The sequence below is a fragment of the Thermoascus crustaceus genome (assembly GCF_041956765.1).
Source record: "Thermoascus crustaceus strain CBS 181.67 unplaced genomic scaffold VTN00scaffold_3, whole genome shotgun sequence".
Lineage (NCBI taxonomy): Eukaryota > Fungi > Ascomycota > Eurotiomycetes > Eurotiales > Thermoascaceae > Thermoascus > Thermoascus crustaceus.
Window position 1 is genome coordinate 714431 of NW_027192529.1, and position 9873 is coordinate 724303.

The 9873-nt window shown below is 47.8% G+C and overlaps 2 protein-coding genes across 2 annotated transcripts; both read left to right on the plus strand.

Moving 5' to 3' along the window:
• Positions 1-587: 587 nt before the first annotated feature.
• On the plus strand, positions 588-1534 carry VTN00DRAFT_5440 (uncharacterized protein; the record flags this gene model as incomplete). The annotated part of the gene is made up of 2 exons (XM_069431972.1): positions 588-1029; positions 1119-1534. 2 exons carry the CDS (start codon positions 588-590, stop codon positions 1532-1534), a joined length of 858 nt encoding a protein of 285 aa, XP_069287877.1.
• A 4748-nt stretch (positions 1535-6282) lies between these two features.
• VTN00DRAFT_5441 (uncharacterized protein) lies at positions 6283-8998 on the plus strand (the record flags this gene model as incomplete). The annotated part of the gene is made up of 6 exons (XM_069431973.1): positions 6283-6415; positions 6483-6515; positions 6579-6688; positions 6787-7598; positions 7657-8343; positions 8416-8998. 6 exons carry the CDS (start codon positions 6283-6285, stop codon positions 8996-8998), a joined length of 2358 nt encoding a protein of 785 aa, XP_069287878.1.
• Between the last annotated feature and the right edge of the window lie 875 nt (positions 8999-9873).

Genomic DNA, 9873 nt, shown 5'->3' on the forward strand with positions numbered 1-9873 from the left:
AAGACTTGTTTTCTCAGGGCTGATACAAGTCGATCTCTCTTTTTCCCATGCAGCGAACTCGATTTCAGGTTCAAAAATCGCAGAAATGGTCTGGGCTTCTCAGTCTGATAACGTGGTCCATCTGGTCAAGTCCCCTTTGGTATCTCTGGATGTAAAATTGAGAATGTCTGATTCCAGCTCGTTGTTCTGCTCTAGTTTCCTAATCCAAGATTGCTCTCCATCTCATACATCTCATAATTTACCAGAATAGTATTGATGGGGTCATTCCCAGAAGTCAATATTTTTGCCATTGCAGTACTGAAACCAATTAATAATAACTAGTTAACTAGTTAGTTAACACCACAGATCTGTTTATTAAGCGTGCAAATTAAATGGCCTGGGCAGACCTCGGTAGTTGAGCTTGGCCGGCGTCGGCCGAAGTAGAAGGATGCAAACGAGGCAAACACGCGAAAATAATATGATGTCAAGCCGCAATTGTCGCCTCTATCAACACCAGGCGTCAAGTTCAACATCAGGCAAGCGTCCGCGCCTCGTTAACTGGATCTTGTTCAATCTCTCGGCTGTTTTTCTTGATAGATACAGCCGCAATGTCCGCGTTTCGATTAGCCCCCCGCATTGTGCGGCCCTCCGCATTCTCTTCCTCCCTCGCAGCCCGGGCGTTCGGGACCAGCTCCATTCGCTCAAAAGATCTCAATGACCGTGCTCCATCCACTGCTCCGGAACACCGGGAACATCAGACGTCGAAGCCGCTGAACCAGCACATTCCAAACACCACGTCGACGCAGACCAATGACTTCCCGAAAGTTGGGGAGAAGAGTTCTCCTCCAGACCTTCTCAAGTCCGTTGACCCGAATTACAAGCCCGCAGACCCTTATGCTGGCAGAGTCGAGCATTTCACAGGCGGTTTGCAGCAGCGAGGACCGCAGAAGCCGGAGCTGGGGGTTGGTGAGATGGAGGGCATTACCTTCAAGGTCGAGCCTCTCCGACGGGAAGGGGAGGATCCGAGCACGATGAGGGCGAGGTTATTATGTGGGTAGCCTCCCTTTCTATGGCCATATACGCATCCTTTTTGGTTGTCCTCGTCCTTAGTTCTTCTTCTCTGACAGTGTGCAATCTAGACCAGAGCCGGAAGAGAGGAATCCTCGAGACTGACCTCCTCCTCTCTACCTTCGCGGCTGCGCATCTCAACAGCATGACTCCGGAACAGATGAAGGAGTACGACCGCTTTCTCGATGAGAACGACTGGGACATCTACTACTGGGCTACCCAGGATCCTAAGGACGCTCCCAAGACCCCATCGGAGCCCAAGGACGTCCCGACTGAGAACTGGAAGGAAGGTGCGGCCAAGACCGGCGAGTGGGCACAGACAGTGGGAGCATTCAAGCCGGCATACCGGCCTGTGCCTTCCAGGTGGGCTAATTCTGAAATACTTGCTCGCCTGAGGGAGCACGTCCGTGACAAGAGTGCATCTGGTTTCCACGCTGCCAAGGACAGAAAGACCGGTGGTGGACTTGGACGTATGCCAAGTCTTTAAGCACCAAGAGTCGGCGCAAACTTGGCAGATTAGACAAATGTACATTACAGATATATGTGTGTATTTCACGTGTTCGTGGAGAGGTGCAGTGATGCCCACCCTTCCCATCATCGATTTTGATGGCATCGTACTAAGCGATGTTTTTCACTGTTGAAATTTGAATGACTCTCTACGCGTTGATGTTTCGCAGATGCTTAGTCTATTTTACCTATATATCAATACTCTCGCCGCTCTCAGTCCAGCCATTACACAGTCTCTTCAACTGCTGTCTTCGGAGATAGCTGGACGATAGATAATTGGTTTGTCGGATGTAAGCTGCGACTGGTGGGCCAATAGGCCAGTAACATGAGATAGGAATATCATCATCTGTAGAGAATACTTATCTAATAATTTTCTTTGTCTGTAGCAATGCAAACTGTTGGGTTCTGATATGTACGAGATTCACTCTGTATGAAGGCTCGTTAAGGGGCCCTTTCATTTGGTTCACTTGACCTTCCAATGGGCAACAACCCCATACTCCTTTTCCAGCATTTCACAGAAAAGCCAAGGACCATTTGTCAGTCATTTCTGCTGTGCTGTCATCAATCAATTAGGAACAGGAGCCTTTACTCACCTGCATTATCGGGGCGCCAGTGATGAAACAGGTTTCAACAGGGAATAAGATCCTCGCATTCCGGTGTCCCCCGCAGGCATCATCAGCTGAACAGAGTCCGTTCTCTAATCCACTACTGAATACGATCGTTCCCTTATGGCAGCTTCATTCTTTTTCCAAAATTCCCGCTATAATTATGAAACTGATGTCTAGAGATGACATTGAGACTAGGCATCAAGTGAAACGCTGACGTCGACGCGAACTTCGAGCTTCATCCACGCCTACATTCAAGATCAGCACAGAAAGCGATTTATATCTCAATATCCAACTGTTTCTCAAGTTAAATCCTTCAAAAGACAATTGCGTGGCAATGTATGCGTGTCTTTGACGCTGTTGTGACCTGCTCATCACATGCTGACTTGCAAGATCCACGGATCTACAAATGATACATTGACATGTATTTGCGTCTTCTTAGCCTTTCCATTCATCAGTTTCTCTATTGTGCTGTCTATTTCTTTATTTGGTTGTCTTCTGTTTCTGTTTATGGAATCAAAAAGATCGATTTGCATCCCTATTTGGAACTTCTATGTTTGTGTCTAACGATTTGAGTGTCGCTTTGATGTGAATTTCCTTTGATGCCAAGGACTGCTGAAATGCTTTCTGCTCTTCATACCTGCCGTCAGATATCTTCTTTTCCTTTCCCCAGTGCTTGTCATCATTCTGTCAAGTTGCGAAAGTAGTGAGATGTGGATTGCATACCTTGATACAATGCTGTGAAGATACCCGCCTATGTTCCGGAAAACCTGAGGTACTCAGCAATGGGCCATTAAGGTCTCTTCGGGGCCCCTCCTAACAGTGGTCGGTGTCTTCAACTTAGATGGAAATCTCCCCTTCCTTATTTGATCTGACTCCAGATTCCTAGCCTTTGTGGTCTTCAAATTCCGTACAGCCATCAAATTCTTATGACTCTTCTTGGTGTTTGGATCGGAAATGAGGCTAAAGCACCACAAGGCTGAGGAGGACAACAAGCGGCCGGGGTCTTCGATGTCTTGAGATCGACATAGCCACGTCCTTGGAAACCTTCAGCTGTCAGAATCTTCAAGCAGTCAGCTGGGACGATTTACGATATGGCCGGAATCGAATGGCATTCACTGTGGGCAAGGAGTAATGTTGTCGGAGTGGACAACACTCCTCACGAATGGAAATGAGACATCGACCAACTGAAGTGTACTTTCCATATACTTACCCCCTAGCGCTTCAGCTACCAAGGTCAACTGTCACTCGCACGTATACTCTAGCTTATTCGTCAGTTTTCTCTGTTGGGGAATGCTCTAAGGTTACTGGGCGCCAGATCACCCACGCCAACAAAACCCTGTGTGCTCTTCTCCCGTACCATCACGATGCAATTCTCGTTCTTTTCAGCCACGGGTTTCCACCAGCAAAAAATTTACCTCCACATAGTTTCAACCGCAACTTTGTAAGGCGCCGATCTCTGATCTTCCTCTGAACGCACTCCCACACGGGCGTTGAGCGGGAGCAGTTGCCACGTCCGATGACTCGTGAACCAGCAGGGATGATGGAAGAACAACCAGGTGAGCCCCTGCTATTCTTCCCAAGTGTTTTAGCACTTTTCCTTTCTTTGTCCATGTACAAGCCTTGCTTTTATGTTCCTTGACAACCCCCATGCGCTATGGGTACAGTGGTTTGCGAAAAGACTGCAGCGTCTCGAGCCAGCCTGGCCCATCGTTCCCGCCCGGACCCCATGTGCCACCATCCTTAAAGAACGGCTTCTACAATTTCAGCAGTGGTAATTGCCAGATAACTACTACGGCTATGCTGCCTCGTGTCGTCTCAATAAGTACCATTGAGTTTCCATTCGGGAACTCCTGCACGAGGTGCGATAATGGACGATTAGCAATCTCTTCTTGAAATTTAGCCGTCTGTATCGTGCAAGCCTTGCTAGATACTGCAGTTCTGGAAAAGCTAACGCATGCTTGTCATGAATTACAGGAAGCGATCTTTCGGGTCCTACAAGCTCGTTGAACTATTACGGAGGACATACTGGGTCATGGATTGATGCCAACTTTGTTAGGAATCCGTCTTTAAAGATGATGATTCAAAATCTCATATTGGCAGGCCAATGATTATCAGGCACTTTCCAGTGGATTGGAGGCTGAGCTCACCAGGCTGGCCTCGGCTTCTACGACTCTGCAGCTACCTGCCAAACCCCCAGTAATCCAGAGAGCCCCATTCACGGGTCTGCGAGACATTATTTTCGAAGGTGAGTTCTAACCCTGCTATGTGAAATGTCATTTCTTCTACTCATCCATTCACGTATCTAGTTCTTCGATCGTTCTTCACCAATCCCTCCCTACCTACTGCTCGACTTTAGTGCTTGATAAACAGCTTCTTATACACAATGCTCGGTCAGCTCCAACCTCCCCGTACCCTCCACGAGGCGAGCTATTGCACTTTAGTGCTTATTATATTGCAGGTATAGAAACGAAAAAGGTCTTGCCTCTTGCCCTCTGCTATTTGAGATATAGAAAAGCAGATATTTCAGTGAGCCACACTCTCAGTTGCCGTTGTAAATGGCACATGGTCTTCTTTGGTCTGCTTTATAAAAGATGTTTACACCAGAAAAGAAGGATCCTCACATGTTTTGTTTCCATGATTTCTCTTGCGTGCTTTTTGAAGTGAGAGTTTGTTAACCCTTAAGGGGTATAAAGAAGATTTTTGTCAAATACCCGAGGGTATTTGCGTTTTATACTTTCATTCATTTTCTTGCACATCTTCAAATATTGTTCATTCGCTATCCCTATTTCTTCTGTCAGTGCTAGTCCCCAATGCGAGGATTAATCGCCTACCTCTTTCCCTTTTCCGCTGTTGCTTCCTATACTAGGAACTTTCATTTGTTCCATGGAGCACATCGAGACGAGGAGCCGTCGAAGGAATTGACCGGATAGGATCTTTCGGAATATCAGTGGATCCCGCCGGTGGATGATGTCTTCAAAGGCCTTCTCTCATGGAAAAGACATAAACATTCTGTCAGACTGCGCGAACCTCGTAATCCGAAGGTATGATGATGAAAGCTCTGATTATTCGAATGTACCTAACTATCTGACCACTATTTATTCTCATGGACTTAGGGGTTAAGACCTTCCGAATACTTCTTTGTTTAATGATCCCGAGACATTTTCGTGAAATAACAAAGGAAAATAGGTGGTTTCGGGTATAGACAATATGATCCCTTTATTGCAGGGATTATAACCTTCGAGATGCCTGGATCGGCGTGTGCTGGATAGACTGGCAGGTCTCTTGGCATACCACTAGGTTATAGTGGTAATATTCGGCTGACACATTCACTGGCTTCATTTCTTGATGTTTCCTTGGTTCTTGTGTGCTTTGTAGCTGTGACTCTTTGTTGGGGAAAAAAAGCCGATGCGTCAAATTTCACGCTGTTTTATTGTTGGTAGGACAAGCGAATAACGAGATAATCCTAGCAAGCATACCAACTAATTTCTCCGTACTCCGTGAACTAATCTCAGTAGAGCAAGGTTACATAGGCGATCCGAGAGTGCGGGGAAGCGACAAAGTGTCTTCGCCAGGGCCAATCGATTATCGAACGAGACGGTAAGGATCGTCGATAACCGATCGCCGCGCGTGGCCCCTCCACTACCTTTCGTCGCGCAAAAGCTGACCTGCCTTTTCGGGACATGTCTCCTGCACATCGCAACATCAGTCGAGCGATGTCACGGCCATTACTGCCAGAAAAACTCCGGAAGAAATTTGGCCTGCAGCATAATTTTGTCAGGGAGTCGGAGGCGTTCACTTGTTCTTTGCCCGTCTAGCCGGTAGCAGCATAGTCGCATTGTGGTCTCCACGACATGGATCTGCGAGTTCCCTGTCCGGCGCGGCGCTGGGGCGGAATGGTTCCCGTGCAGAGCTAAGAGAGCAACTACCAACTAGGCTCATCCGATCCACCGACCAGCGTCGGTCTATCTTCTATATATTAAGTGAATCAATCCGTCTTTGCGATGCAACCCCCCGTTGACGGCCATAGTCTCCCTGCCAGAGGTAGCTGGATAAACGTACTCGTGCCTCGAGTCATCCATTCTCTGCTTTTGACTTGTTGACCTCTTTCGCTCGTTGTGATATGAGGCCTTTGTCTGCTTCGCGGGAGCTCGTTGGGGGTCTTGGTGCATTGTTGTTTGCATGCTCTGCAGACTGCCTGGGTACCTCTAGCAAGCTAGACTATGTTGACCCTCTAATCGGGACCGCCAATGGAGGTCGGTTTGTCGATATCCATGGATTACAGCCCTGCTCTACATGTGTTCTGACCGGTTATCCTCATAGGTCACGTCTTTGCCGGAGCCACACTGCCTTTCGGTAGGTTATCATTTTGCCCCGTTCCATTCTGTGTCATTGGCATGATATTGATAAGCGCCTTAGGCATGGCAAAAGCTGTCGCAGATACAGTTGGGGAAAACCAAGGAGGCTTTGCGTATGACACGACTGTCGTAAGCGGATTTTCGCACATGCATGATTCCGGGACTGGGGGCGTAAGTTGATCCCTCAAGGAGTCTACATCTTGCCATTTTCCTTGAGGAGTCCCATTTGTAAGGCGCATTAGTTTTTTTGAGCCTAATTGAGTTATCAGTCACCTTCCTTGGGCAACTTCCCAATTTTTCCGCAATCAAACTGTCCGCAGGATGATCTCAACAATTGCAAATTCAGAAGCTCGGATAGAGGCGTTCGCTGGGTCCAAAATTCGCCAAAAGCTCGTCCGGGGTCTTTCAGCATTTCCTTAGAGAATTCTATCGACACCGACATGACGGTATCCAATCATACTGCCTTGTATAAATTTACATTTCCAGCAGACGAGACAACTCCTCTCAGCCCTCTGATCCTTGTTGATCTTACTGACCTTCCCGAATCTCGTTCATATGGTGCCGCTTCTGTAGATCCCTCGACTGGCCGTCTGACCGGAAACGGCACCTTCAACCCTAGCTTTGGTATCGGGAGCTATGATCTGTATTTCTGTGTTGACTTCCAAGGAGCGGAAGTTCGCGACACAGGTGTGTTCAATGATGGTAGAGTTGATACCAACTCCAAGACCGTCTCGGCACCATCGAATTCGTCAATCTCCGTTGGTACATTTGCAAGATTCTATGCCCCTGATAATAACACCGTCACCGCACGTGTTGGAGTCAGTTTCATCGGCATTGAGAAGGCATGTGCCAATGCAGAGGATGAAATACCACATTTCGATTTTGCACATACTGCCTCAGCTGCTGAAGCAGCTTGGAAGGCGAAATTAGATGTCATCGACGTTAACGCTGATGGAGTTTCTACTGATCTTCAGAAAACTTTCTGGAGCGGTGTCTACAGGGCGATGATCAGCCCACAAGACTACACAGGCGAGAATCCACTATGGACCAGTGATGAGCCCTACTATGACAGCTATTACTGGTTAGTTTATTTTATTATGATGCTGGTGGTCCTGACTGACGTTGTGATACTTGATCAGCATCTGGGATTCGTACCGCAGTATTCACCCTCTGCTGACCATCCTGGACCCAGTGTCTCAGTCGCGGATGATTCGCAGTCTGATTGACATCTATCGGCATGAAGGCTATCTGCCTGACTGCCGCATGTCACTCTGCAAGGGATACACTCAGGGCGGCTCGAATGCTGATGTAGTCATTGCTGATGCCTTCCTGAAGGCCGTGCCTGGTGACATTGACTGGGCAACTGCCTACGAGGCTGTCGTTAAAGATGCGGAGGTTGAACCTTCAAACTGGGATGTGGAGGGACGTGGAGGACTCGTCAGCTGGAAGACTCGGAACTACATACCGATCAATGACATCGATATCCTTGGCACTGGGCTACACACACGCAGTATTTCTCGCACTGTGGAGTATGCCTATGACGACTTCTGTATCGCTGAGATGGCCAAGGCCCTGGGTCATGATGCGGACTACGAAAAGTACACAAAGCGCGCCTCCAACTGGGTGAACCTATATAAGAAGGATCAAAACTCCAGTATCAACGGCGTAGATACCGGGTTCACTGGCTTCCTTCAGCCTCGCAACGTCGATGGCAGCTGGGGATATCAAGATCCAATTTTCTGCAGCCCCCTGCTTAATTTCGATTCATGCTATCTGAATGCTGATGGTCATGAGACATACGAAGGAAGCTGTTGGTTGTATACATTGTACGTCCAATCCTAATATCTGAATATCTATGGTCATCAAAGCTGGAGGCAGAGAACACTGACCTTCCACAGTTACGTCCCACAAGACATGGCCTCTCTCATCAAGACACTGGGCGGTCGCGATGAATTCACCTCCCGACTCTCATTCCTCCACAACTCAGGACTCCTTTACGTTGGCGACGAGCAGTCTTTCCTAACCGTCTACCAGTTCCACTACGCCGGCCGCCCCGGACTCTCTGCCGAACAGGCCCACGCCTACATCCCATCTCTTTTCAACACCTCTGTATCTGGCATACCAGGGAACGATGACAGTGGCGCGATGGGTTCTTTCATCGTCTTCTCCATGATGGGCCTATGGCCTGTCGCGGGTCAGGACGTGTATTTGATTTCCCCGCCCTTTTTTAAGGAGATCAGCATCCGGAGCCCCCTGACTGGCAAGGTGGCCACAATCCGCAACGTCAACTTCGACCCGAGCTATAAGGCTATCTACATCCAGAGTGCGACGAGGGACGGCAAGCCTTGGACAAAGAATTGGTTAAGCCATGACTTCTTTACGCACGGTGGGGCTCTGGAGCTCGTTCTTGGTGGGAAGGAGAGTGATTGGGGCACAAAGGTGGAGGATCTGCCGCCGAGTATGTCGCCGTATGAGGGATAGCCATTACATGACTTTGCCTAAGCATGAATGTATGTACATGTGCCGTACTACGTACATATCGTTGTTAGTAATACAGACCTCATTATTCTCATACCTGCTTCATCTAATGTATTGTACAGTACTAATACTTCTCCACGGAACGTTGATCTGGGCAATTTACATGGACGATGGCGGCTGGATCAATTCTTTGGGATCAGATCTGGGCAGACACAGAACTGACGCCGTTCCATCTAAAACGTGTTCTTAGACCCTTGGAGATAGACATGACAGGCTGGGGTAGGAATTAATTCTGGCAATAGTACCGTCTATGCTAGATTACTGAAATCTTTGTTAGACCTACATCCTATGTTGTTACCTGAGCTGATTTCTATTAGGGTCTATGCGCCTTGTCATGAGGTCTAATTAATTACCTTTTAGATAGTTTTAAAGTCATGCCTATCTAAAATAGTGACATTCCAAAGGCATTATCAGGAGAGCCTAGCTACTGAATATTTTTGACATACATATCTCAATCAAGCTCTTGTGAGGTAGATTAAATTATTCGGAGCATCCTTCCCAAGTTGTATACACTGTTCCGCGATAGAGCAAACAATTGTGATATCAGCAACGCCAATCGAACTGCCATACCAAAACCTATTTTCTTATTATATATGTGCATTCTAAAATTACATTACATCCGCCCAATATTACACACCATTTGTGGCATAAGATCTGAAATCTCACGCAAAACGTACCCAACCTCACCCTCAGCAGCATCCCGTAGTATCTCCACATAGGAAGGACTCTGAGCAACACAGCTCAAACAACTCCAAATCCTTCCCACATATCTCCCTCTCCAGAGGCCCGACCAGAAAGTCCCTCAGCTCCGTAGTCAC